This window comes from Hippichthys cyanospilos, chromosome 19 (genome assembly GCF_059441005.1).
Source record: "Hippichthys cyanospilos isolate Australia breed blue-spotted pipefish chromosome 19, RoL_Hcya_1.0, whole genome shotgun sequence".
Classification (NCBI taxonomy): Eukaryota; Metazoa; Chordata; class Actinopteri; order Syngnathiformes; family Syngnathidae; genus Hippichthys; species Hippichthys cyanospilos.
In genome coordinates, this window is record NC_142387.1 from 16,746,161 (window position 1) to 16,769,258 (window position 23,098).

At 65.6% G+C, this 23,098-nt stretch overlaps 6 protein-coding genes across 14 annotated transcripts in view; 2 read left to right on the forward strand and 4 right to left on the reverse strand.

The window, feature by feature from the left end:
- Window positions 1-141: 141 nt before the first annotated feature.
- xylb (xylulokinase homolog (H. influenzae)) lies at window positions 142-3,956 on the forward strand. Of its 3 annotated transcripts, XM_088401863.1 has the most exons (19): window positions 165-715; window positions 833-915; window positions 1,032-1,101; window positions 1,174-1,254; window positions 1,365-1,451; window positions 1,522-1,650; window positions 1,726-1,791; window positions 1,866-1,938; window positions 2,112-2,230; window positions 2,300-2,381; window positions 2,455-2,495; window positions 2,569-2,684; window positions 2,761-2,876; window positions 2,951-3,024; window positions 3,091-3,187; window positions 3,265-3,323; window positions 3,388-3,475; window positions 3,535-3,629; window positions 3,741-3,956. In XM_088401863.1, exons 1-19 carry the CDS (start codon window positions 659-661, stop codon window positions 3,807-3,809), a joined length of 1,602 nt encoding a protein of 533 aa, XP_088257989.1. In that variant the 5' UTR covers window positions 165-658; the 3' UTR covers window positions 3,810-3,956. The 3 variants fall into 3 exon arrangements, with proteins under 3 accessions (XP_088257987.1, XP_088257988.1, XP_088257989.1); XM_088401862.1 differs by having other exon boundaries at window positions 163-715; window positions 2,951-3,187; XM_088401861.1 differs by having other exon boundaries at window positions 142-715; window positions 1,522-1,791; window positions 2,951-3,187.
- A 142-nt stretch (window positions 3,957-4,098) lies between these two features.
- On the forward strand, window positions 4,099-10,724 carry LOC148408221 (zinc finger Y-chromosomal protein-like). 4 transcript variants are annotated; one of them, XM_088401857.1, is made up of 4 exons: window positions 4,099-6,251; window positions 6,989-7,170; window positions 7,442-7,726; window positions 7,790-10,724. In XM_088401857.1, exons 1-4 carry the CDS (start codon window positions 5,995-5,997, stop codon window positions 8,905-8,907), a joined length of 1,842 nt encoding a protein of 613 aa, XP_088257983.1. In that variant the 5' UTR covers window positions 4,099-5,994; the 3' UTR covers window positions 8,908-10,724. The 4 variants fall into 4 exon arrangements, with proteins under 4 accessions (XP_088257983.1, XP_088257985.1, XP_088257984.1 ...); XM_088401859.1 differs by having other exon boundaries at window positions 7,442-7,699; XM_088401858.1 differs by having other exon boundaries at window positions 6,989-7,164.
- LOC148408222 (uncharacterized) lies at window positions 4,154-6,323 on the reverse strand. Its single transcript, XM_088401875.1, has 4 exons — window positions 5,820-6,323; window positions 4,828-5,012; window positions 4,640-4,764; window positions 4,154-4,583 (listed from the first exon to the last, which is right to left on the reverse strand). The coding sequence occupies exons 1-4, from the start codon at window positions 5,853-5,855 to the stop codon at window positions 4,381-4,383; spliced, it is 549 nt and encodes a 182-aa protein (XP_088258001.1). The 5' UTR covers window positions 5,856-6,323; the 3' UTR covers window positions 4,154-4,380.
- Window positions 8,976-12,748, reverse strand: chodl (chondrolectin). Of its 4 annotated transcripts, XM_088401871.1 has the most exons (7): window positions 12,512-12,748; window positions 10,196-10,362; window positions 9,741-9,871; window positions 9,512-9,669; window positions 9,379-9,441; window positions 9,221-9,265; window positions 9,003-9,150 (listed from the first exon to the last, which is right to left on the reverse strand). In XM_088401871.1, the coding sequence occupies exons 1-7, from the start codon at window positions 12,615-12,617 to the stop codon at window positions 9,062-9,064; spliced, it is 759 nt and encodes a 252-aa protein (XP_088257997.1). In that variant the 5' UTR covers window positions 12,618-12,748; the 3' UTR covers window positions 9,003-9,061. The 4 variants fall into 4 exon arrangements, with proteins under 4 accessions (XP_088257996.1, XP_088257994.1, XP_088257993.1 ...); XM_088401870.1 differs by having other exon boundaries at window positions 8,976-9,265; XM_088401868.1 differs by having other exon boundaries at window positions 8,976-9,150; window positions 9,741-10,362.
- A 101-nt stretch (window positions 12,749-12,849) lies between these two features.
- Window positions 12,850-16,208, reverse strand: galnt11 (UDP-N-acetyl-alpha-D-galactosamine:polypeptide N-acetylgalactosaminyltransferase 11 (GalNAc-T11)). The gene is made up of 11 exons (XM_088401865.1): window positions 16,079-16,208; window positions 15,091-15,297; window positions 14,901-15,024; window positions 14,670-14,836; window positions 14,462-14,587; window positions 14,142-14,391; window positions 13,897-14,014; window positions 13,679-13,831; window positions 13,412-13,612; window positions 13,105-13,347; window positions 12,850-13,028 (listed from the first exon to the last, which is right to left on the reverse strand). The coding sequence occupies exons 2-11, from the start codon at window positions 15,269-15,271 to the stop codon at window positions 12,903-12,905; spliced, it is 1,689 nt and encodes a 562-aa protein (XP_088257991.1). The 5' UTR covers window positions 15,272-15,297; window positions 16,079-16,208; the 3' UTR covers window positions 12,850-12,902.
- Window positions 16,209-16,814: 606 nt separating this feature from the next.
- Window positions 16,815-23,098, reverse strand: part of LOC148408225 (histone-lysine N-methyltransferase 2C-like) — a 31,538-nt gene continuing 25,254 nt past the window's right edge. Inside the window, 24 exon segments of the mRNA XM_088401837.1 lie at window positions 16,815-17,239; window positions 17,320-17,428; window positions 17,512-17,585; window positions 17,650-17,766; window positions 17,832-17,909; window positions 17,911-18,033; window positions 18,106-18,233; window positions 18,305-18,441; window positions 18,513-18,625; window positions 18,897-18,998; window positions 19,076-19,225; window positions 19,290-19,499; window positions 19,574-19,760; window positions 19,827-19,954; window positions 20,216-20,389; window positions 20,468-20,539; window positions 20,605-20,723; window positions 20,796-20,838; window positions 20,913-21,002; window positions 21,060-21,166; window positions 21,244-21,419; window positions 21,482-21,711; window positions 21,976-22,137; window positions 22,427-22,759. Of these exon segments, the coding sequence (XP_088257963.1) occupies window positions 17,147-17,239; window positions 17,320-17,428; window positions 17,512-17,585; window positions 17,650-17,766; window positions 17,832-17,909; window positions 17,911-18,033; window positions 18,106-18,233; window positions 18,305-18,441; window positions 18,513-18,625; window positions 18,897-18,998; window positions 19,076-19,225; window positions 19,290-19,499; window positions 19,574-19,760; window positions 19,827-19,954; window positions 20,216-20,389; window positions 20,468-20,539; window positions 20,605-20,723; window positions 20,796-20,838; window positions 20,913-21,002; window positions 21,060-21,166; window positions 21,244-21,419; window positions 21,482-21,711; window positions 21,976-22,137; window positions 22,427-22,759 (3,255 nt within the window). The 3' untranslated portion in view covers window positions 16,815-17,146.

Below are 23,098 nucleotides of genomic sequence, written 5' to 3' on the forward strand. Positions count from 1 at the left end.
CTTCGTAGCAAAAAAAAAAAAAAAAAGCGCGGCCGCAAAAGCGGGACCTCGGTCTGCGTGCCGTTGACCCCTTGGCCGCCACGTGTCCGGCGACGATCAAGCGCCCCGCTTCCCAACTATTTTTGTCTCGCGCGCCCCTCAACAGTGCTCGTTCGCACCCCCATACACACGCGCGCCGCGCCGACTGTGATATTCCTAAAATGGTTTGTCCAATACCGGAAAAAACACATTTCGGGTGCTTCGAAAAGCCAGAAAAAAAGACACTTGTCTAAGCCAGAAAAAAAGACACTTGTCTACGCCAGAAGCTTCTTTGACAGCTAAACGTTCGACCCTGGGAAAAATACATGTGGAACACCGGCGCACCGATTTGCTCAACTTGGAGATTTTTGCCTGAATCGAGAGCGAAAGCAACGCTGACGCGAACTTGGAGAATGACGCGCAAGCGCAAGCGCAAGCGCAAGCGAAGCTCCCCCTCCCTCACCTCGTTCTCCGTCGGCCCCGAAAACGAGGACGCGACCGTGCGAACGGCGAACGTTCGATCCGGCTCGGGTTCTCGTCCTCGAGCGCGGTCGAGTCGCCCCGCCGCGAGCCGTCCAATCGGAAGGCGCGCGCCTCCCTTTAAAAGGGGCTCCGCCCCCTCGTCGCCAGCGGACGCAAGATGGCGGCCGAGGCGGAGGACGGACTTTACCTGGGTTTCGACTTCAGCACCCAGCAGGCAAGACGCGATGGCGAATTCGGACGCGGCCCGTCCGAGCGCTTCGAGCGGCTCAAAGTTACAAATCGAAGGCGGCCGAGCGAGTGACGTCACCCGCCTGTCGACTCGTTTGTCAAGCTCAAGGCGGTGGCGGTGGATCGCAACCTGGAAGTCGTCCATCAGAGCCGAGTGCACTTCGACTCGCAGCTGCCGGAGTTCGGGTGAGTTCGGGCGCGTTCGGGCGGCGGCGCGAGCCGACGGAGCGACTTGCTCCGGACACCGCCAAAAGTTGCCCGTCGGCGCTTTCGGGTGCGCTCGCCTTGATTTGGGGCCGCAGGACGGTCGGGGGAGTCCACGCGGGTGCCGACGGCCTGACGGTGACGTCGCCCGCCCTCATGTGGGTCAAGGTAGGCGCCTCCATGTGCGCTCTCTCGCGATGCGCGCGCCGGCTACGGCTAACGGGCGCGAGCGCCCCCCAGGCCCTGGACGTCCTCTTGGAGCAGATGCGCCAAGCGGGCTTCGACTTCTCCCGGGTGCGAGCGCTGTCGGGCAGCGGTCAGGTGACCTCCCCGCCCCGCCCCGCCCCGCCCCGCCCCGCCCCGCCCCGGCCCGTCCCGTCCCGTCCCGCTCCGTCCGTCCTAGCCACGTCTCGCTCTCCGCCTCCCCGCAGCAACACGGCAGCGTGTACTGGAAGAAGGGAGCGGAGGCGACGCTCCGGGGGCTGGACGCCCGCCGCGCCCTGGCCCCGCAGCTCCAGGTGCGCCTGCCGCAACCTGCCGTCCGCTTTGGGCAAAGACAGATGAAGGAGGAACCCCGCCGCCTTCCAGGACTGCTTCTCTGTGCGCGACTGCCCCGTGTGGATGGACTCCAGCAGCGGGCCGCAGTGTGAGCGCCTGCAGCGGGCGGCGGGGGGCGCCGCCGAGCTGGCCCGGATCACGGGCTCCCGGGCCTACGAGGTGCCGACCCGCCGCCGACTCGCGCCCGCCCGCCCCCCCCTGAGCCGGCCGTACAACGTTCCGCCCGTTGCGCAGCGCTTCACGGGAAGTCAGATCGCCAAAATGCGCGAGCAGAAGCCGCGAGAGTTCCAGGACACCGAGGTCAGGCGGCCGCCGCCGCCCGCCCGCTCGCCGGCGGGTCCCCCCGAGTGACCCGGGCGCGACCTCCCTTTCAGAGGATCTCGTTGGTCAGCAGCTTTGCGGCGTCGCTCTTCCTGGGCGCTTACGCCGCCATCGACTACAGCGACGGTAGGGCCTGCGCCGGACCTTCGTTTACTGACCCGAATGTGTCTGCGGGGCGTACGCTAAGCTCGAGGCGAATTTTTTCCTTTTTTTTTTTTTTTTTTTTTTTTTTGCGCGCGGCTTGTTGAAAACCTCGCTCGCCGCGTTCCGTCAAGCGCGAATCCCTTTGCGCCCGGAAGGTTCCGGAATGAACCTGCTGGACATCGCGAGCAAAACGTGGAGCCGGCCTCTGCTGGAGGCGGCGTGCCCCGACCTGGAGCGCCTGCTGGGAACGCCGGCGCCCTCGGAGTCGGCGCTGGTGAGGGCGCTCGCCGGCCGAGGCCTTCCCCCGAGCCGCCGGTGACCCGGAGCTCGGCCCCGCCCGCAGGGCGCGGTGTCGCCGTACTGGGTGGACAGGTTGGGCTTCTCGGACGCGTGCGCCGTGGTGGCCTTCACCGGAGACAACCCGGGTGAGCGACTTCGCCCGCTCGCCGGCCGGCCGGCGTGACCGCCCCCGAGTGACCCCCTTTCTCTCCTCGCCAGCGTCTTTGGCCGGGATGAGACTCCGGCAGGGGGACGTGGCCGTAAGTGCGACGCCGTAACCTGTGACGGGACGCTCCCGTCCGTTTAACGCCGCTCTGTTCCGCCGCGCCGCAGGTCAGTCTCGGCACCAGCGACACGGTGTTCGTGTGGCTCCAGCGCGCCCGCCCGGCCACGGAGGGGCACGTGCTGATCAACCCGGTGGACCGAAGCCAGTTCATGGGCCTGCTGTGGTGGGTGAGCTTTTGCCGGCCGGCGGGCGGGCGGGCGGGCGGGCGGCGGCCCCACGCTCCGTCTGTTGCGCCTCAGCTTCAAGAACGGATCGTTGACGCGCGAGCGGCTGAAGGAGCGCTGCGCCCACGCGTCTTGGGAAGGTTTCTCTGCCGCCCTGAGACAGACCCCCGTGGGAAACGCCGGCTACATGGGTAGGCCCCCGGCGCCGGCCGGCCCCGTCGGTCGCCGGCCCGCCCCCTCGCCTGGCGGGACTTTCTGCGCGCAGGCCTGTATTTCCACGTGATGGAGATCACGCCCCCCGCCGTGGGAGTTTATCTCTTCGATGCGGATGACAAGCGGGTGAGCGGCGCCCGCTCGCGCGATGGCGCAAATGGCGCCGGTAACGGCGGTCGGGGCGGGGCGCAGGTGTCGGGGGCGAGCGTCGAGGTGGAAGTGCGGGCCCTGGTGGAGGGGCAGTTCCTCTCGCGGCGGCTCCACGCCGAGCGTCTGGGTTTCTCCATCCGTAAGCGCGCGCCGACACGCCCGCCCACCTCACCTCGCCTCATACGCAGGCCTTAAGAGCCTTGTGCTCCGCTTCAGTTGCGGGGAGTCGCATCCTGGCGACCGGCGGAGCCTCGCGTAACCCGGAAATCCTGCAGGTGAGCGCCCGGGCGCACGGGCGGTGCCCGCGTCTGACCCGGCTGTTCTCCGCCCGCCCGTCAGGTGTTGTCCGACGTCTTTAACGCTCCTGTTTACACCATGGACGTGACGGACTCGGCCTGCCTGGGCTCCGCGTACAGAGCGCTGCACGGTATGCCAAGGAAGGGAGGCCGAAACGGCGCGGCGGATAACCGGGCGACGTCTTCTCAGGTGTCCTGGCGCAAAGAGGCGCGTCCTTCTTCGACGTCTTGAAGAAAGCTCCCGAAGCGCAACTGGCCGCCACGCCGCAGCCCCACGCGCAGGAGGTACGCCCGCCCGGCGCCCGGCGGCGTGAGATCGCCGCGCGAGCCCTGGTCAGAAGATGGCGGCGACCCGGGCGTCCGTTTGTGACCGGCGCGTGCGCCTGTGTGTGGCAGGCGTACGCGGGGATGCTGCGGCGTTACGGCCGCCTGGAGGCCAGGGTCCTGCGAGAGCTCCGCCCCTAAACGGCCGGCCCAAGTCACGCCGTCGCCGCCTGCTTTCGTTGGCGCGCCATCCTCCGCGTGGCGTTTTTCCAGCGGGGGTTTTACACTTAAAATAAAGGCCGAGGCGTCCTTGTCCGCGTGCGTTCCCGGCGCCGTTGGATGACTTAAGCTGTCGGTGGCGGCATCCCTTTTGTAGCGGCCGAGCGAGCGCTACCGCCTCCGAGACGCCGAAGCGGGCAAAGTCAACCGGCTTGCGGCAAAAGCGTGGGAAGGCCCGCTTCCGCGAGGTCGCCCGACCCCTTGGAGCCCCGTCGCCTTTTCCGGCCGACGACCGGACCGACTTCACACAAAGACAAACAAACCGCGGCGGGGAGAATCCTCCTTTTTTCTTTTATTGTATTTGCCGCGCTTTGATCGTCGCGGCCGGCGCGCCCCCCCCCCCCCGCTCGCGAGGCGTTAGTTGAGCGCGAGCACAGCTCCTTCCCGCGTGGGCAGGTTGCCACCGGGGCTTTTCGCTTTCAACTCCGCGGCGGCGGCGCCGGCGAGGACAAAGAACGAAACGATGTCGTCGGAGCTTCCCGACGTCGCGTCGCTACTTCGGCTTTCGCGCCCGGTCGTCGACAGGAAGGGGCGGGGCCGAAGACGCCGCGCGACAGGACGCCGACGACGCGTCGGGGGGCGACGAGAAGGATCGCAGACGTCTGGGCTCGCTGGCGTACGTTTCCAGGCGGAAGGCGCCCACCCTCCCGGCCGGGGGGGCTCGCGGCGGCGGGGGTTCGCACGACAGGCTGAGGGCTGCCGCGCACCCAAGCGTGAGCTAGCTGACTTGACGCGGGCGGGCGCTCGCTCACCTCTGCTTTTGCTCCTCTTGTCGCGGGAAAAGAGTTTAGCGCCGACGGGGGAGGAAGACGACGACGGCGACGACGACGACGTCGGCCGCTTGGAGGCCGACCCGAACATCCCGCCGAAGCTCAGCCTGCCGGCGCGCGGCGCGGCGTGAGCCCGCACGCGACCTCGCCGGCCGATCGGGGGCAGTTACCTGCGCGTGGGGGGCGGGGACCCGGCCGCGCCCCGGGGCCCCCCGGCGGCCGGGCCGAAGCTTCGCGGGACCCGATTCCCGTCGCCGATGGTCTCCCCCCGCGGGAGGACGGCCGCGCGGCGCTCGCTCTTGACCTTCCCGCCGGGGTCCTCCCGCTCGTCGGCCCCGGGCCTCCCGAACGCCTCCTGGCAAAAGTCGCGGGCTCGGCGTGAACCGCGGGGTTTTTTTTTTCAACCCTGCGGATCCACGGCCGAGAGACGGGGTCCCGTCCTTAGCTAGGAAAAAGGGAGCGGCGCCCGGCGTCGACCCCGAAACGCAAGAGCCCCCGTTTCTTCGGGGCCGGGTCCCGACCCGCCTCGCGCCGAGAAGAACTGGATCCGAGCGGATTCCCTTTGCCCTTTGCCGGCGGGGGAAAGCGAGACGCGGGCCCGCGTTACCTCCTCGGAGACCGTCCGTCCGTCCGTCATCCGTCTTCGTCCGGCGTCCCCGCGACTCGCCCGGTCTGACGATCTCAGCGCCTTTGCTCAAGGTCGCTCCGCGGGGGGGGCTCCGGCTTTTTCCCACGCCGTCAGCAAAGCTTCCTCGGCGCGCTCGGCTCACGTGACGACGGCAAATGTGATGACGGCGCGCTTCCCGAGACCGGGGCGCGGCCGAGGAGAGGCGAGAGCCCGGCCCCCGCCCGCGGCGGGCTTTCCATTCGGGCACGTTGGTGCGCTTGAAATGAGTTTTTTTTTTTTTTTTTCAGTTTTAGACTAACCTGTAACCTGCGTGATCCCTTTAAAAAGTCATGACATAAGTTTCAAAGTTCGGCTTTTTGCCCATCTGGGTAAAGATCGGCGCGGGGCGGACGCCCCGCCAAAACCAGGATCGCCATGGATGACGATGTTTCGCGTTTATTACACCGGTCAAGTGCGGCCCGGGTCTTCCCCGCGGCTATTCTCCCGAGCCGCCCTGCGCTAAAACAAACAAAAATAACAAGGACCCTAACGTACACTTAACAAGAGAAGAGTTTCGCGCCGACGATGCATGTCTTGACCACGTCGACATTTTCGAGTCAACCCCTCCGAGCATGGAGCAACACTGCGACGAGCGCGCGCAACTCAACAAACGGTACGAAAATAGACACCAAAGTCTTGTTTATCATACGCGACTATCGTAGCGGATCCCATGCGACTTCCGGCAGCATTTTGTTTTTGTTTTTTGTTTTTTTACTTCCGGCAGCATCTCCGCTCGGCAACTCGTCCAAGTGACCGCGAGAGGGCGCAAGCGAGCCGCGGCGTGCGCCGGAGGACGCCGCTTCCGCGAGAAGAAGAAAGCGACGAAGAAGACCGGGACTCGGCCATCCGTCTGGCGGCGTCCGCGTCCCGTCCCGTCTCGTCGTTTCGCTCAACTTTGCTTCGGCCTCGACTTCTCCGTAGTCGCGGGTAAGGCTCGGCCAGACCTAACCCTTCGCTTCAGGCCTTTCGCGCCCGCCAGCTGAGCCGGCGCCAACGCTTTCTCCCGGCGCCCGTTCTTCTTCTTCCGATCGCGTTAAGGCTCGCGAGACTCCGCGAAGGCAAGTTTGGCGCCGCGTCGGAACGGCGCGCTCGCGAAACGGCGACCCGTTTCAAAGTTCGGCCTTCCGACGCGCGCCCGCCCCGCGCCGACGCAACCTTTGACCTCGCCTAGCGTATTCCTTCCCTGCCGGCGTTACAGTTCGACCGGCTCCCAAATGAACTGGCTCCCGATTCCAGATGCGGGTCGATCGTTGACGTGTTTTCGGTTTCCTGACTGCAGATTCGTCACAAGCTACGTGGAAATTGATCAGCCGTATAAGTGTCCTGTTCATCCACAAACCCACGAAACAACGCGAATCCGAGGCAGTACATAACGGTTGCTATCATTTCAGTAGTCGAGGAATGAAAATGCTCTTCCGTAATATTAGGAATGAGTTTTCAATGCGATCGGACGGACAACCGCGGTTGAGATCATGTATTCGGAAGGGGGTTTGAGAAGGGAGCCGAGCGCAATACGCGTATTTCTTACGTCGATGATCTTGTATGCGTGCATACTTGGAACGGTCATCGCCCCTCTTTCGGCGAGCGGGGGACCAAGCTCGCTCGCTCGCTCGGGCCGCGAGCCGTTCGGCCGAAACCCATAAGGTCTTTGTCTCCGCATCCAGGAACGCCATGGCGGCGGTCCCGGGAGGCAGAGACGAGCCCCCGCGGCGGGAGGCGGCCTGCCAGTGGGAGGCCCCGGCGGGCGGGACCCGCGAGGCGGCCTGCCAGAGCCACGCGGCCCAGCGTCGAGACGTCGGCGTCCAGGCCGACCTGCCGACCCCTCGGCTCTGCTGGAAACGTGCGGGTGGGCGGGGCTGGGGTCACCTGACGACCCCGCTCGACGATTCGAGGGCAACCCCGGGCAAAAACTTTCCAACCGCCGGCTCCCGCCCACTTTATTTTGGTTTCCGCGCGCGCTCGTCGCCAAATGGCCGCGGCGAAATTTGGATGTTTCCGGCGCGGCCGTTTTCTCGCGGCCGTCTTCCAAAGAAAACCTTTGCCTTGGGTTGCCCTCTTCCGACGTGAGACTTTCGCCGCACGTGGCGGTCCTCTGACCGGCCGCGCGCCCCCGCCAGGTTCGGCCGGTCGCCCGCCGCCGCGCCCCGCCGGTCAAAACGGCCGGGAGGCGGGCCGAGCCCGGGAGGCGGGCCGAGCCCGGGAGGCGGGCCGAGCCCGGGAGGCGTCCCTCGCGGTGGCGGCCTCGCCGTCCGGCGGCCGGCCGCAGAGGACGCGCCGACCTCCCAGGTGGCGCCGAGACCTGTACGCGTCGGAGTCGGCGAGCGAGGACGGGGAGAAGGCCCCCGGCGAGGAGCGGTCGGCGGCGCCGGAAGGAGGCGGGCGGTCGGCGGCGCCGGAAGGAGGTGGGCGGGCGCCGCGACGTCTTTCCGGCAAACGGCCCCCTGAAGGCGCGCCCGCGTCCTCAGGTGATGCGGCGGCGGCGGCGGCCCGGCTGGTGTGCGACGTGTGCGGCCTGGCCACCAAGAACAAGTCCAGCCTGGCCCGCCACTCCTTCATCCACACGGGCCAGAAACCCTTCGCCTGCCCCCTGTGCGAGCTGCGCTTCAACCGGCGCGACAACCTGCGCCACCACCTGAGCCGGCTGCACCCGGGGGGCGCGGCCCGCCGCCAGAAGCCGCGCCCCTCCCAGACCTGGCTCTGCCACGTCTGCGGCAAAACCTTCCGCTGCCGCTCGGCGCTCAAGACGCACGAGGTCATCCACCTGGGGGTCAAACCGCACCGCTGCGACCTCTGCCCCAAGGCCTACATGCGCGCCAACGACCTGCAGCACCACAAGCTGACGGCGCACGGCGGCGAGGGGCGGCGCCGCCCGGGCTCCCTGCTCTGCCACTTCTGCGGCAAGGAGTTCAAGTTCCGCTCGCAGCTGGCCGCCCACCTGCAGACGCACACGGACGAGCGGCCGCACCTCTGCGAGGTGTGCGGCCGCAAGTTCTGCCGCCGCAACCAGCTGGAGCGCCACAAACTGCTGGCGCACGACCAGGACGGCCCGGGCCCGGGCCCGGGCTCGGGCTCGCGCGCTCAGGCGCCGTACCGCTGCTCGCTGTGCCCGCGCCGCTTCGCCCGGCCGGCCTGCCTCCGGCGCCACGCCGCCCGCGCCCACCCCGGGCAGGCGGGCCAGCCGGCGCCCGCCGGCCCGGCCCGGACCTTCCCCTGCGCCACCTGCGGCAAGGAGTTCAAGTTCCGCTCGCTGCTGAGCTACCACGCGGCGGTGCACAGCGAGGAGCGCCCGCACGCCTGCGACCTGTGCCCGCGCCGCTTCCGCCGCCCGGGCCACCTGAAGCGGCACCGCCGCGTGGTGCACCGCGACGGCGCCCGCCCGCCGCAGAGCTTCGTCTGCCACATCTGCGGCAAGGACAAAAAGTGCCGCTCGCAGTTGGCGCGCCACGTCATCATCCACACGGGCGAGCGCCCCTTCGCCTGCGACCTGTGCGCCGCCCGCTTCAACCGGCGGGGCAACCTGGAGCAGCACAGGAAGCGCGTGCACGCCGTGCCGCGCCCGCCCGAGGCCCGGGACGCCTCGTGAGCCTCTCCCGCTTCGTCGCCCGCGCGCTTTGCGAAAGGTGGCAAAAACGAAGTAAAGAAAACCGACGATTCTCTCGAGCGTCACCGATTTAATGGCTTTTCACCGAAACGCGCGGCGGGAAACGGCGGCGGGAGGCTCCGCCCCTCGCTCCGCCTCAAGGCTCGACGGCGGCGCACGCCGCCAGGATGAGCAGCAGCAGCAGCGGCGGCGCTCCGGGAAGCAGGACGTAGAGCGCCAGCGGGCCTGCGCGCGCAAACGCAAGTCAGCGCTTCCGAGCCGCCGTCCCAAGACCTTCCGGGACGGCTCCGCGCACCTGAAGCTCCGGTCGGCGTGGCGCGCCCCCCGTCCGGCGCGGTCCCTGCAACGGATCAGACTGTCAAAAGGCGCCCGGCCCGGCCCCTCGGATGATGCGTCGGCGCCGATGAAGGCGAAGACGGCGGCGCCGATGAAGGCGAAGACGGCGGCGCCGACCTGCGGCGGTGACGCGCTCCTCGTCCTCGTCCTCGTCCCCGTCCCCGTCCTCAGGGCGGCGCTCTGAAAGAGAGCCCGGGTCAGGACGCGGCGGAGCGCCGCTCCCGGAGGGCCGGGCGGCCGGCCCACCCACCGCCGCGGTATTTGCAGATGAAGTTGTGTTTCATGGAGCAGCGGTCGTCGTTCCAGCCGTAGAGGTAGGGGCCGCCCGGTCCCGGGAGCGCGGCCGGCTGGTGATACATGACCACGCAGGCCTCGGCGCCGCAAGACGGCTCGTCCGAGTACCACTTCCTAAGCCGGGCGGCGTCGGCTGAAGCGGGCGTGCGTCCGGCCGGCCGGCGCCGCCCGCTCCGCCGCCTCACCTGAAGGAGGCGGCGCTGCCGTCGCTCCACCTGTAGCGCTGCGGGCAGGGAGCGCCGCCGCCTCGGTCGTCGGCGCGGCTCAGCCCGATCCAGAAGTCGCCGTCCGATATCCCCGAGCTCGAGCGCAGCTCCTGAGCGGCGGGACGCGGCCGTGACGTCCCGGGGACGAAAAGCCGAGCCGGAGAAACGCTTCCGCCGACCCCGCCCCCCCCCAACAGAAACAAAACGCGCCACGGAGCCAAGCTTGGGCTCGAGAGGAAAGCCCCCCCCCACCCCCCCGGGACGGAAGGACCCCCGGGGCGGCGCGGCTTGAAAGAGCGACCGACGGAGCGGGGCCTGTTGTGCGCCGGCCCCTGTCCGAAGGCTCGCTCTTTCAAAGGGCGGCGGCGGGCGGCAGCGGCGGGCGGGCGGGCGGCAGCGGCGGGCGGGCGGCAGCGGCGGGCGGGCGGCGCGACCTCCAGCAGCCTCTGAATGCGCCTCTGCTCCCGCGGGCCGCCGATGGTGACGAGGCGGCCGCCGTCCACGCGGCACGCCAGTTCCGCTTCCCCGAAGGCCACGCGGCTGGACAAGTCGCGGAAGTGGGCCATCTTGTAGCAGGCTCCGCCCGCGCACACCCTTTGACCTGCCGCCAGACAAAGGACCGGATGAAAGCGCGGGGAGCCTTTTTCTTTTTCTTTTTCTTTTTCCTTTTCTTTTTCCTTTTCCTTTTCCTTTTCCTTTTCCTTTCCCGGGCCAAAGGCCGGCGAGGAGCAGGCCCCGGCGCTGCTGCGTGAAGTGTAGTTGCAGCCCCCCGGCAGCGGGCGGCGCGCTTCCGCTCCTCGTCAAAGCGCTTTCGCTCGCTCTGCCGATACTACGACGCTGCTTCGCCCCGACTTGACGCGCGGTCCTACGAGCCGAGCCGAAAACGTTTTGTTTGCAAACTGTCCGTCATTCTTTTTTGGGGAAAAGAGGTCCGTGCATAGTAAATCTATATTTTTCAAAATAGTCAAGACCATCAATAGTTGTTTTTTTCCTATAAATTGAACGTTTATATGAAGGTTTGTTTCACCAAAAAACACCATGTATAGTAAAGTTTCTTTTTCACGCGTAAAAACCTATATATATTTTTTTTTTTTACCAAAAACGACAGTCTATAGCAAGGCTGTTTCAAATAAAAGAGTCTTTAGTAAGGCTTTTAAAAAAAAACGACAATCTATAGTAAAGCTTTTTTTTTTTTTTTTTTTTGAAACTGTCTATAGTAAGACTTTTTTTTTCGAAAAATGACAGTCTATGGTAAGGCTTTTTTTCACAAAATATATTCCATAGTAAGAATTTTTTTTTCTACAAAATATGAGTCCATAGTTAGACTTTGTCGTTTTTTGTAAAAAAAAAAAAGAAAAAAAGGCTATAGTTAGGCTTTTAAAAAAACGACAGTCTATAGTAAGGCTGTTTTTTTTTTTGTTTTTGTTTTTTTTTAAAAGAGTCTTTAGTAAGGCTTTAAAAAAAAACAGTCTATAGTAAGGCTTTTTTAAAAGAAAACTATTGTAAGACTTTTTTTCGAAAAATGACAGTCTATAGTAAGGCTTTTTTTCACAAAATATATTCCATAGTAAGATTTTTTTTCTACAAAATATGAGTCCATAGTAAGACTTTTTTTTTTTTTTTTTTTTTACCAAAAACGACAGTCTATAGTAAGGCTTTTTTTTTTAAAGAGTCTTTAGTAAGGCTTTAAAAAAAAACCACAGTCTATAGTAAGGCTTTTAAAAAAAAAAAAAAAAACTATTGTAAGACTTTTTTTCGAAAAATGACAGTCTATATATAGTAAGGCTTTTTTTCACAAAATATATTCCATAGTAAGAAATTTTTTTTTCTACAAAATATGAGTCCATAGTAAGACTTTTTTTTTTTTTTTTTACCAAAAACGACAGTCTATAGTAAGGCTGTTTTTTTTTGTTTTTTTTTTAAAAGAGTCTTTAGGCTTTAAAAAAAAACACAGTCTGTAGTAAGGCTTTTTTTTTAAAAAAAACTGTCTATTGTAAGACTTTTTTTTCGAAAAATGACAGTCTATAGTAAGGCTTTTTTTCACAAAATATGATATTCCATAGTAAGAATTTTTTTTTCACAAAATATGAGTCCATAGTAAGACTGTCGTTTTTTGTAAAAAAAAAAAAAGTCTATAGTTAGGCTTAAAAAAAAACGACACTCTTAGAGTAAGGCTTTTTCTTTTTCAGAAAATGACTTTTTTTTGGAAAAAAAATGAGTCTATAGGAAGGCTTTTTTTCGCAAAACAATGACGGTCAATGGTAAGGCTTTCTTAAAATTAAAAAATGAAAACAGTCAATAGTAAGGGGTTTTTTTCCACCCAAAAATCTACAGTAGGGCTTTTTTACGAATGGTCGTCTACAGTAAAGCTTTTTTATTTAGCAAAAAAATGTTAAGGCTTTTTTTTCTCCGAAAAATGCCAACTGTTATGTATAGTAAGGCTTTTTAGCACTGCCGTTTTTATTCAGAAAAAAATGAAAGCGAACATGTCCGGTCAGGATTTTTGGCGTTCAAAAATGACCACGTTTTACAGGGAAGCTTTTTGTTTGCGGGGAAAAAAAGCCTTCGCGTGGCTAACCTGCTGGCTGGGCTCGACCTATCGGCAGAAAACAATTCCCGACTGCGCACGCTCCCGTCTCCATAACGCGCACAAACGGACGTCTCAGGTCAGCAAAAAAACAAACCATGTCAATACGGAAAAGCGGCCAAAGCCCCACGGGGCAAAGACGCGAGCGCCCGTCGGGACTCACCGCTGAGGACTCTGGCGCCGCCGACGGCCGCCACCAGGGCCGAGACCAGGACCAGGACCGGCATCGGGACCGGGACCGGGACCGGGCCGGCCAAGACCCGGCTCATCTCGCCGCTCTCCAGACGTCGCAGATGTGCGGAAAGCCGACTCGCGCGCCCCTTCCCCCGTCCGCGCCCCGCCCCGCCCCGCCCCCGGCCCCGCCCCTCCCCGCACTCAACCTAATTGCTTTCCCGATCCAAATAGGCGAGGAGAGGGATTTTGCCGCCGCGTCTTGGGCTCGCTTAACCAATGACACAAGCACACAAGCACACACGCGCGCGACGCGAGGCTCAACTCAAAGGCGGGGCCACAGACATGGTTTATTGACTCGGCAAAGACGACGGGCGGGCGGCTCAAGCCCCGCCCTCTTGCAGGCGCCACTCCTGCTGGGGCGACGCGTCGCAGATGGCCAGGCTCACCCGGGCGCCGCCGGCGGCCAGGCACCGACCGGCCGACACCTGGTAGACGCGGGAGCGCTTCTGCGGGGAGACGCGGCGACGGATGAGGCTACCGCCCGGTTCCGGGGGGGTCGCCGGCGCTCGGCCGCCCGCTCACCCCGAGGCTCCACTGCTGCGAGCCCCCCGAGCCGTGACACTTCATGAGCCTGGGCGGCTCCGAGGTCCTGACCTCCGACGCGTCCAGGCACAGCAGGCCCGCCAGGATCAGCTGACCCTCGTCGTCGTACGTCCACTCCTGCTCGGGGTCGGCGGGGTCGCAGGCGCCCAGCGTCACGCCGCCGCCCTTGTGGCTGGCCCGCGTGCGCGCCACCAAACAGCGTCCGCCGGCCGCGTCGCGCAGCTGCCGGGGGAGGCGGGCGTGACTCGGGGGGCGGCGGCCGGCTCAGGCTTTTTTCCCGCCTTACCCGTCCCCGGCGCAGCACGCGCGGGCGCGGCGCCGCTTTCCCGAGGCCCGGCGCCTGCGGCCTGCTGTCCATTTCGGGGTACACGTTGTCCAGGTACCAGCGGAAGGAGCGACAGCGCAGGCGCTCCCTCAGCGCCTGTCGCTCGGCCACGTCGCCGAAGTCGCGCCCCCGCAGCTCGGGGCGCAGGGCCAGGAAGCGCTCCTGCCGGCCGCCACGGGCGCTTAACGCCGGGCGCGTTCCCCCCCGCGCGCCGGCCGGCCCGCCTACCTTGTAGTCATCCATCCAGACGTGAGCGAGGCGCAGGGAGTTGCGGGCCATGGTGTCCTGGCCGCCGGGGGAGCCGTAAGGCCGCCTCTTGCGGAAGATGTGACCCACGCGGGAGCACGGGATGATCAGCAGCTCCCCGCCGCACATCCAAATCTGCCGCACGCGCCCGGTCAGCGACGGGACGGGGCGGGGCGGGGCGGGGCGGGGCGGGGCCTCACCCTGAAGGAGATCTCCAGGTTCTCGCCGCCCCAGATGTCCATGCCGGCGTCGTACTGGCCCAGCTGCCGGAAGTAGTCCCTGTCCATGGCGAAGAGGCCGCCCGCCATGGTGGGAGACCTGGAACCGAGGCCGCTCAGACCGGCGGGCGGGGGCCGACCGAGGCCGCTCGGACCGACCGGCGGGCGGGGGCCGACCGAGGCCGCTCGGACCGGCGGGCGGCGGCCGACCGAGGCCGGACGCTCACCTGATGGGGGCGATGGCGCCCCGGGGCCCGGCCAGCTGGGCGGCGGGCACGGGGTCCCACTTGAAGTGCAGCCCCCAGTTGAAGCCGCCGCGCACCACCGGCGACTGCGAGTAGGCCAGCGTGTCGGCCGAAATGATGTCGATGACGGGACACACCACGGCGCGGCGCTGCGCCCGGATGGCCGCCAGCAGGGGCGGCAACCAGTCCCGGTTGACCTCGCAGTGGCTGTCCAGGAAGACCAGCGCCTCGCCTGACCCACACGCGCACGTCGGCCACGGGGGCGCCCGGCGGGGCGGCCCCGAGCGGCCGGCGGGACTCACCGGCGGCGCGGCCGGCTCCGATCATGCGTCCTCGGATCAGGCCCTCCCTCTTCTGGTTGCGGAGCAGCTTGACGTTGGGGGGCAGCCGCTCCCGGACGTAGCGGTCCAGCTCCTCCTTCAGCTCGGCTGCGTCGGCCAAGCGCGACGGACGGGACCTTTGAGCGCCCGCTCGCAGTCGCCCGCGCGAGCGCGCCGCGCCGGGACCCACCCAGCTCGCTGCTGTCGTCCACCAGGATGATCTCGCGGAGGAGGCGGGCGGGGGTCCGCTCCAGCACGCTGTGGACCGTCCGGACCAGCGCCGAGAAGGCCTCGTTGAAGAAGCAGATGACCACGCTGGCCGACGGCAGGTCCTCGGGGTAGGTCTGGTCCGCGCACCTGCTCGCGGCGGGCGCCGCGTCAAGGGGCGGCGGCCCAAGCGCGGCGGCCGAAGCGGCCTCACCTGCCGTCGCGGGTGTCGGGCAGCTGGCGCAGGGGCCCGATGCGCCGCGAGATCAGCACGTTGAAGGCGTGTTGCCGGTAGCCGGCGTCTCGCACTTCCTGGTCGGCCCGGTCGAAGATCATGCCTGCCGCGCAAGCTTGCTGGCCGCGGCTCGCTCACGCGCGCGCCCACGGAGGGCCCGGCCGCTCACCCATTTCGGGGGGCGTCCCGCCGTCCCCCGGCTCCGCGTGGCGGCGGCGCGCCGGCCCCAGCGGCGTCCTGCCCAGACCCGGCTGCGCCGTCCGCCAGAAGTGGACGAGGAGGAGCAGCGACCAGGCGGCCGAGGTCACCACGCAGCCGTAGCAGAAGTAGCGCAGCGGCACCGGAGCCATCGGGGCGCCCGCAGCATCGCTTTCACCTAGGTCGCGCCGCGCGGGGTCAGCGGCGCCAAAACCGGCACGCGGAAGCGCCCCGCCCGCCCGCCGCCAGTTTTCGCCTTTGTTTTTCTCCTTTCCGTTTGAGTGGGCCTCGACGAGCCGCAAGGGCGGCTCTTTCTCAAAACCGAGCGGAAATCGGAAAAAGGCGCGAGGGCGGGGAAGGTCATTTCTGTGGTCTGAACTGGGCCAAACGCAAAAAGAGGAAGATTGTGTGATGGGAGAAGACCTCAGCATCTGAGTGGTTAACCCTGAGCAGAACGGACAATCCACGCCAGTTTTTTTTCCGGCTCCAAAGGGCGACTTGGGGGGCCCCGGGGGCAGGCCAGAAGAAGCCGGCGGGGCTGACGCAGGAACGTCACACCTTTGCGACCTTGCGTCGGCTTGTGATGACGCAGGCGCTTTCCGCAGCCTCGTCAAATGTGTTAAAGTCCGCTCATAAAATCAAGCGGGACAATTGCTCGCGTCGCCCAATGTGTTTTCCTTTCATTATTTTCCATTTGTGAGGGCAAGGCGCAGCTGTCAGGCGCCAAACGAGGCCGCGTGCGGGCGGGGGGGGGCAAGTAATTCGGCTTTACGTGTTTGGGACACTTTCGTCAATCGTCGGCGCGAGTCACGCGCTCCGCCGCTCGCAATCCCGGTAAAACGAGGAATATTCTTCGCTTCCGGCCCGGCCGGCGGCGGCGAACGCGACCGCGGGCGCGCGCGACCCGTTTCAACGAGGGTGGCGAATCGCGAGCGAGCGGGTCACGTGACGCGACTCACCGGCCAAAAAGCTCGGCAGCTGCTGCGGCGACGACCGACGTCTTCCACACGGACGTCGACGGCGCCAATGGCATCCGGTACGCGGACCGGAAGCGGTTACGATGGATGCACTTCCGCCGAGCGCTTTCACAATAAAAGCGAAGCCAAAAGGCGGGCTCGCCCTCGCTTGCCGGGTCGTCCCGATTCCGCGGCACACGACAAAACTACTTTCGAGAGGTTTCCTCGTCGGCGGTGGCGCCGGCGCCTTCGCTTGCGGCCAGGCGGACTTTCCGTCCCGAAAGCTCGAACCAAATGGGCGCGCTGTCCTTCGCCCAAGCGTTGCGTTTCGTTGTCGCGTAACGGCGCCTCAGCTTAGTCACGTGACCGCGCGCGAGTACGTGCTCGGGTGCTGAGCTCGTGACCCGAAAGAAAGTCTTTCGCCTCACCTGTCGTATTTGGGTCCACTTGCCACCCGTTCGGCGTCCTCATTTGACGTTTGGAAGAGAATTATCGGTGGCCGCTAGAGGTCCCCGTAGACTGTAAATACTGAAGGGGGTTCAAGTCGGAGGGTGGAACTGTGACCGACTTAAGTTAGTGGCGCCTGTTCTATGTCGTTTTCGGCCGCACGTTAACGCCCGAACGCCATCCCTTTCCCCTCCGACGTCAAATTCCAACGTTATGCGTGCGCCCGCCCGCTTGCTTTCCATATTGCAAAAGGCCAACTCCTCCCGGTCGCTCGAGCTAACGCGGCAGACCCTTCAAAATGTAAAATATTTTATTTTCTGTAAATGTTTCAAAATCAGGCTCCACAAAAGCTCCCCAAATTATTTGGTAATCACACCGTAGTTACAAAAGGAAAAAAGCGGGCGGTAACAAAAGAAACAGGGGACAAGGGAGCAAATCAGGAAAAGGACTGAAAAGGGCCCCCTCACCCGAAGCGTGATTTCCCCTGACGCGCTGCCGCCGCCTCGGCGGCCGACGCGAGGGAGCGCAATTAGAAAATAAGCTCTTTTAGTAATAAATACAAAAAGGAAGGCGCGCGTACACGTGGGCGCCCAGAGGGCCAGCCTCTCGCTCCGGCTCGTGGGCTCAGTTCATCCACTTGCGGCAGTTGAAGGCGCCGCAGTGGCACGGGATCTTGTGCTGGTCGTCCTCCAGGTCAAACTTGTAGTCGTAGCACAGCTGAGGCGCGCCGGACGAGGCCAGAGTGAGCGGGGAGCGGGCGGGCGGGCGAGCGAGCGAGGGGCGAAGGAGCGGCCTACCTCCTCTCCGCGCTGGATGCGGCGGCAGGAGCTGATGATGATCTTGTTCTCCTTCTCCACGCTCACCACCTCCGTGATGCAGTTGGGCGCGCACGAGTGGTTGATGTACCTGCCGATCACACGGGGCCGGCCGGCCGGCCGGCGGGCGGGATGAGTCACGCGCCGGCCGCGGCCGTCACGCCGGGCGCGCACCTGGCCGGTCCTCCCGCGATGGTGGCGTCGATCACGTAGTCGTTGTCGATGCGGAACATGTACACGCCCCGGTTCTGCGCAGGCCGGACCCCGGTTAGCGCTGGGAGCGGCGAGCCGCCGGCCGCCGGAGCGGCTCACCTGACTCTCGTAGAGGCGCTCCTTGCGGTTGGCCACCTCGCTCCTGATGATGGCGCCGATGTACTCGATGACCATGGTGCACTTCTCGATGTCTCGGGCGGCGTACAGCCCCAGGCCCTGCGCGGGCACGCGGCGAGTGTGACGGGACGGGGGGGGGACGCGCGCCGAGCGCCCGGCCTCACCTGGATGCGCGAGCGCGCCAGGTAGACGTTGGTCTTCCAGTCGGCCTTCATGCGGCGGTACTGGGCCAGCTTGGAGTGGCGCCCCTGGTGGGCGGCCGCCACCGCCTCGCCCGGGGACAGCGAGATGACCCCCGGCACCGCCCCCACCACCGAGCCCACCGAGCCCTGGCAGCGCGGAGCCGCGCCCGTCAGCGGGTAGGGCCTGCCGGGGAGGGAGCCGGCGTCAGGTCGGGCCGGGCGTCGGGCCGGGCCGGGCCGACGGCGTCGCCGATACCTCTTGGCCTGGCCGGCTTTGGGCTCCGAGCGGGCCGAGCCGGACGGGTTGAAGGCCAGCGGCCACTCCATCAGCGGGTTGCGGCCGTAACGGAAGGTGTAGCGCTCGCACGCCTCCACGCCTGGCAACTACACACGCGCGCGCACGCGCGGTCGGCGCGGCTCCTTTTACGAGGGGGCGGGGCGAGGAAGCTACGTACGGACTCCACGATCCTGCAGACGGCCGAGGCGCTGAGCCCAAAGAGGTCTTCTCCTTTCAGGAAGTCCGGGAAGAGCTTGAGCGTTCCGCCGGCGCTTCGGAGCCGGGCCACCGGTTCCAGGATTTGCTCCCACACGCCTGGGGGGAGGGAAGGGGGAGCGGGGCTGAGGGTCAGACGGCGGGGGCGGGGGCGGGGGCGGCCGCCTTACCTTTGGCCGTGGGCGCCGTCAGCAGCAGGTCTTCGTAGCCGTCCTCCACCACCTTGACCTTGAAGAGCGGTCGGGCGTCCCGCTCCTCGATGGAGCACATGTACTTGCAGCGCCTGAAGGGCACAACGGGGCACGCTTAGCCGTCCGCCCCGGGAGCCGCGTTTTCCCCGTTCGCGTGCGCGGAGGGGCAAGGGGACGTCAGGTGTAAAGAGGAGGAAAAACCGAACAGGCCGGGTCCTGAGCGCGGCGGGAGAGTCCCCGTAAGGCGGCCGCCCCCGCCCCCGCCGTAGAGGACGGCGCATGCGCCCCCTCGTCGCGGCGTGGCATTCGAGGCCCGAGGAGACACTTGGCGCGGCGCCTGGTTTTCTTTTGCGGCGGCCTCACCCGTTGCTGCGGCGCATGCTCCAGTAGATGCGGTCGGCGTGGTAGCCCACGGGGAAGATGGCGGCGGCGTCGTGGAAGGCGGCCATCTGGCACGGGAGCAGCCTGCCCACGGCGCAGAAGAGAAGGCTGCCCACGCGGAAGCTGTGGTGGCGCTCGCCGCGCTGCACCACGGCCGCCACCTGCCGCGCCTCGTCCCGCTGCACGTAGACGCGGCGGAGGACGGTGAAGCAGCGCAGCTCCGAGTCGTAGGGGTCGCGCAACCAGGCGCGGGGTTCGGCGGGCGGGGACCCCGCCCTGGGCCGGTGCAGCTGGCACAGCATGGTCTTGTCCTGGAGGGCGGGTGGAGAACGTGAGCGGCGGGCGACGGAAGGCCCGGGCGCCTCCCCTTCTCACCTTGAAGAAGGTGCAGCGCGCCCTGACGGCGCAGGTGAAGTGGTAGGTGTTGGCGCAGCGCAGGCGGTTGCAGCCGCTGGTGGCGCCCGTCTGCTGGCAGTGGGCGCAGCGCAGCGTCAGGCCGCGGCGCAGCGCCAGCTCCACGTTGATCAGAGCGCCCGCCTGAGTTTCGTACACCTCGCTGGACCACAGGGCGCAGTTCAGGTGCACCTGAGGGGGACGAGGCGTGACCCACGGCCGCCGCCCGAGCGGGTGGCCGCGCACTCGCTCGCTCGCTCACTCACCCACAAATCCAAGTCCAGGTTGAGCAGCCTGGCGGGTCCGTCCGTTTCGCCGTCGCCCTGCTGGTGACAAAAGCAGCACCTGCGCCGGTCCGCCGGAAGCGGGTCGGGTCGAAGACACGCCCCCAGCTTCTTCAACAAGGCGTCCGCTTCCTCCTCGGCGGGCGCGGCCTCGTCCGACACCGGGCCCCTGCGGCCGAGGGGAGCGCCCGAGGTGAAGCGCCGCGGCCGACGGATGGCGCGCGCGCCCGCTCACCTGCTCAGGGCCACGCTGACGTTCCAGCGTCGCCAGCGGGAACTCCTCGCCCGCTTGCCGCGTTGACTCGCCGGCGAGTCGTCGCCCTCGGAGAAGGCGTGGGGCCGGGGCTTCAGTTTCACCGTCACCTGTCGATCACAGACAGCCTGAGAACGCTCGGGGCAAAGCGCGGGAAGGGACGAGAGAGAGAAAGAAAAAAACCGCTGCGGTCCTCGCGCGAGATGAGCAACGGTGAACCGGCGGGCCACGAAGCCCCGATAATCATTTTCTCCCATCTTCCCATCGACGTTCTCGAAGCGGGCTTTGCCTCGAGAGCCGGAAGACGGGTCCCGTCCCCGTCGACGATTAGAACCAATCCCGATCGCCGATCACAATAGACCTTTGCTCACCTTGAGGCCGTCCGGGCGCGGTTTGCTCTCCGAGGTGACGGCGGAGGCAGAGGGGAAGCGGGGAGGCGGGGAGTCGCCCGCGGCGGCCCGGGCCGGGGCCGGCGGGAGCGAGTGGACGGCGATGGACGACATGTTGTTGGCGTAGCGGTGTGGAGGAAGGGGCGGGGCCGCCGGCTGGGGGCGCGACACAGACGCGCCGTTACCGTCGCCGGCCGGCCCGCGACGGGCCCGCTCCGGGACGCCGCGCGGTACCTCCTCCTTGGGGCCGGACGAGTAGAGCGCCGAGCAGTTCTGGCTGCAGAACAGCAGGGCGGAGGAGCCCTCCTGGAACGGGCGCGCGCCCGGGGTCAGCCTCGGGCGGCCGCGACGCCGTCGGTTCAGCGACTCACCTCTTTGGACCCTTTGACCTTGCGGGCTCCGCTTCCCAGCAACACTTTGCAGAAGCTGCACGACGGCGGCCTGGAGACGGCGGGAGCGTCGGCGCGTTGAAGCGGGCCCGTCCTCGCACCTGCGCCGGACAGCGCCGGATGAGTCGCGGGGCCACGCCGGCGCGCCGCCTCCGACGAGCGAGTATACAAACCGGCCGGCGGGGTGGCTCTTTGCCGCGCGCCGCTCGCCGAAGCCTAGACGCACAAACGGCGGCAGTTTAAACGAGCGCCGGGAAAGCGGGCGAGCGCGACCGGCTCAACGGCGCCACCTGAGCCGGCGGGTGCAGGCTCAGCCTGTAGCGGATGGAGGCGGGCACCCGCAGCAGCTTGGCCAACGTCGCCATGACGCCCGGAACGTTCTGGAAGACGGAGGACGTCGGCGAGGGGACGGCCGGGAGGGGGCGGCGACCGCCTACCTGCGAGGCGCCGGGGCTCAGGGCGATCGCTACGGTCACCGCGTCCGGGGCGGAGCAGGAGGGGGCGCGCTCGGGCTCCGTCTTGACTTCCCGCTTCAGCGCGGCGCCTGACGCGGGCCAACGGCGCGGAGCGCTTAGCGCGGAGGCGGAGGGCCGGCCGTCGGCCGCGCCGGGAGGCACGCACCTTTGCCCCAGGAGCAGGGCATGATGGGAATGGGCGGGGACGGGCAGGGGGACAGCGACTCCGTCTTGACGAAGGACATGTCGGGATACCTGCTGACCTCCGCGTCGTCCGCGCTCTCGGGCGACGAGGACGGGACGAAGCCGTCCGGGCTGGCGCGCGGGGACGCGTCCCGGCCGCTGGCGGGACAGAGACGCGTGTGCGTGAGGAACGCCGCGCCCCGCGCTCGGCCGGGCCGTACCGTAGCTCTTCCTGGTTGTTGTGCGGCGGCGTGGGCAGGGAGGCGGGCACGTCCACGTCGGGCCGACGGAACGCTTGGTTTTTGAGCGCGGCGAGCCCCTCGCCCGACCGGCCGTCCTTAGCGCCCACCTCCTCGGCCGTGGCGAAGCCGTTGAGTAGCTTCTGCTTGGCTGGCGGAGGGGGGGTCGGCGGCAGCGAGGCCGGAGGGGTGGGGGGGTTGCCCAGGATGCTCTGCAAACATTCCGTTTGGACCCGCCTCAGCCTCAAAGCGATGGCTCGGGCTCGCTCGCGCTCGCTCGGGCTCGCTCGCGCTCTCCGACGCCCTCGGAGGAAAAGGTTTGCATCTCGGGGCCCGAACGTTCCTTTGCTAAGCGGCAAGACCTTCCCCCGACTTTGATCGGACTCCGAAAGGACGAGGCGCGGCTCGACGTTTCTCTCCGCGCCTCGTCCTTCCGGGCGGAGCGAGCGCAGAATCCCGGCGGGGCGTCCTCCCACCTTGCACGCCAGCTGCGCGTAGTAGTCGGCCACTCCGTCCAGGCGGGCGTTGCCGAAGGAGCCGCTCAGCCTGGAGTCCCGGCCCAGGGACGAGCTGCCGTACGGGGGGAACAGGCTCAGGTCCGGACCCGAGACGGGCTCCATCAGCGGCAGCGCCGACAGCTGGAGGGGGCCCAAAACCACAGTGACGCGTCCGACCGAGCTGCCGCCCAAACATAAAAGCCCGCTCGACAGTCGCTCGTCACCGATATTGTTCCGTTTGAGTACTAAATAAAGGAAGGCCTTTTCTTTGCCCCTTCATTTACACCGATCTTCAGTCCGAGTTGCGCAAAAGGCGTTTTCGTGCAGCTGTAAGCCCCGCACCACAGCGTCAGGGCCTCGCGCGCCCTCACCCGCGCCAAAGGTCGGCCTTTGACCCGAGCAAACGGAGCGTCGCGCGCTGACGGCTGACCTGCGCGAGGCGCGTCACGAGCCGCTCCGAGGGAGGGGACGAGCGGTCCGGCGCGTCCTCCTCGTCGTGCCGCCTCCGCTTGCACCTGCCGAGGTTGTCGGGCCGCGCGGCCCGCTTGCAGCGCTGGGGCTTCTTCCTCGCCGACGGGTCCGGGACGTCGGGAGGGAAAGCGCCGCCGTCCTCGTCCTCGGAGCGCGCGCCGGGAGTCCTGCGGCCGGGAGAGGCCAACTTTTCGGGCGAGGCTTTTTCTTTCAGCAGGTGGCGAAGGAGCTCCTTCCCGGGGTCGTGGAGCGGCGAGGCAAACCGGGCCTCCGCGAGAATTCCCGGCTCCTCCTGCCAGGAAAGGCAAGAAGCGTTGAGGAAAGACGGACGCGCCCGACTACGGCCTTCCCTACTGCGCGTTTCTGGTTCAGTCAACAACACAAAGAAAGGAAAACACCAAAGCGGCAGTTCCGCAAGGCTCTTCCCAACTAGCCGCTCGAGAGATTTTATCTTCGGACCGTGCTCCGGCCCTGCAGGCCACTGACCGGTTGGAAACATCGAGCTCCGCAGACCCGGCTCAGTAAGCGCGGCCCGTAGTTGAAATGCGCACAATAGTCAAGTCGGCGCCGTGGTCAAACCCTCGCTTCCCCTCACCCTTCCGAGCTTTCTTGTATTTTGAAATCCTTTATA

Excerpts from the sequence above, each read along its gene's own strand:
- xylb (XM_088401861.1), top strand. The coding sequence starts at position 659 with ATGGCGGCCGAGGCGGAGGACGGACTTTACCTGGGTTTCGACTTCAGC. Across the intron at positions 1,939-2,111 it reads CGCCATCGACTACAGCGACG|GTTCCGGAATGAACCTGCTG; the intron begins GTAGGGCCTGCG and ends TGCGCCCGGAAG. Across the intron at positions 3,188-3,264 it reads GCGTCTGGGTTTCTCCATCC|TTGCGGGGAGTCGCATCCTG; the intron begins GTAAGCGCGCGC and ends GCTCCGCTTCAG.
- LOC148408222 (XM_088401875.1), bottom strand. The coding sequence starts at position 5,855 with ATGCATCGTCGGCGCGAAACTCTTCTCTTGTTAAGT. Across the intron at positions 5,013-5,819 it reads AAACTCTTCTCTTGTTAAGT|GAGGCGTTCGGGAGGCCCGG; the intron begins GTACGTTAGGGT and ends GACTTTTGCCAG. Across the intron at positions 4,584-4,639 it reads CAAGAGGAGCAAAAGCAGAG|CCCTCAGCCTGTCGTGCGAA; the intron begins GTGAGCGAGCGC and ends GGTGCGCGGCAG.
- LOC148408221 (XM_088401857.1), top strand. The coding sequence starts at position 5,995 with ATGCGACTTCCGGCAGCATTTTGTTTTTGTTTTTTGTTTTTTTACTTC. Across the intron at positions 6,252-6,988 it reads CGACTTCTCCGTAGTCGCGG|GAACGCCATGGCGGCGGTCC; the intron begins GTAAGGCTCGGC and ends CTCCGCATCCAG. Across the intron at positions 7,727-7,789 it reads GTCGGCGGCGCCGGAAGGAG|GTGATGCGGCGGCGGCGGCG; the intron begins GTGGGCGGGCGC and ends CCGCGTCCTCAG.
- chodl (XM_088401867.1), bottom strand. The coding sequence starts at position 12,617 with ATGAGCCGGGTCTTGGCCGGCCCGGTCCCGGTCCCGGTCCCGATGCCG. Across the intron at positions 10,363-12,511 it reads CGGCGCCAGAGTCCTCAGCG|GTCAAAGGGTGTGCGCGGGC; the intron begins GTGAGTCCCGAC and ends GTCTGGCGGCAG. Across the intron at positions 9,442-9,511 it reads CATCTGCAAATACCGCGGCG|AGCGCCGCCCTGAGGACGGG; the intron begins GTGGGTGGGCCG and ends GCTCTCTTTCAG.
- galnt11 (XM_088401865.1), bottom strand. The coding sequence starts at position 15,271 with ATGGCTCCGGTGCCGCTGCGCTACTTCTGCTACGGCTGCGTGGTGACC. Across the intron at positions 13,613-13,678 it reads TCTGGATGGATGACTACAAG|GAGCGCTTCCTGGCCCTGCG; the intron begins GTAGGCGGGCCG and ends GGCGGCCGGCAG. Across the intron at positions 13,348-13,411 it reads GCGTGCTGCGCCGGGGACGG|CTGCGCGACGCGGCCGGCGG; the intron begins GTAAGGCGGGAA and ends CTCCCCCGGCAG.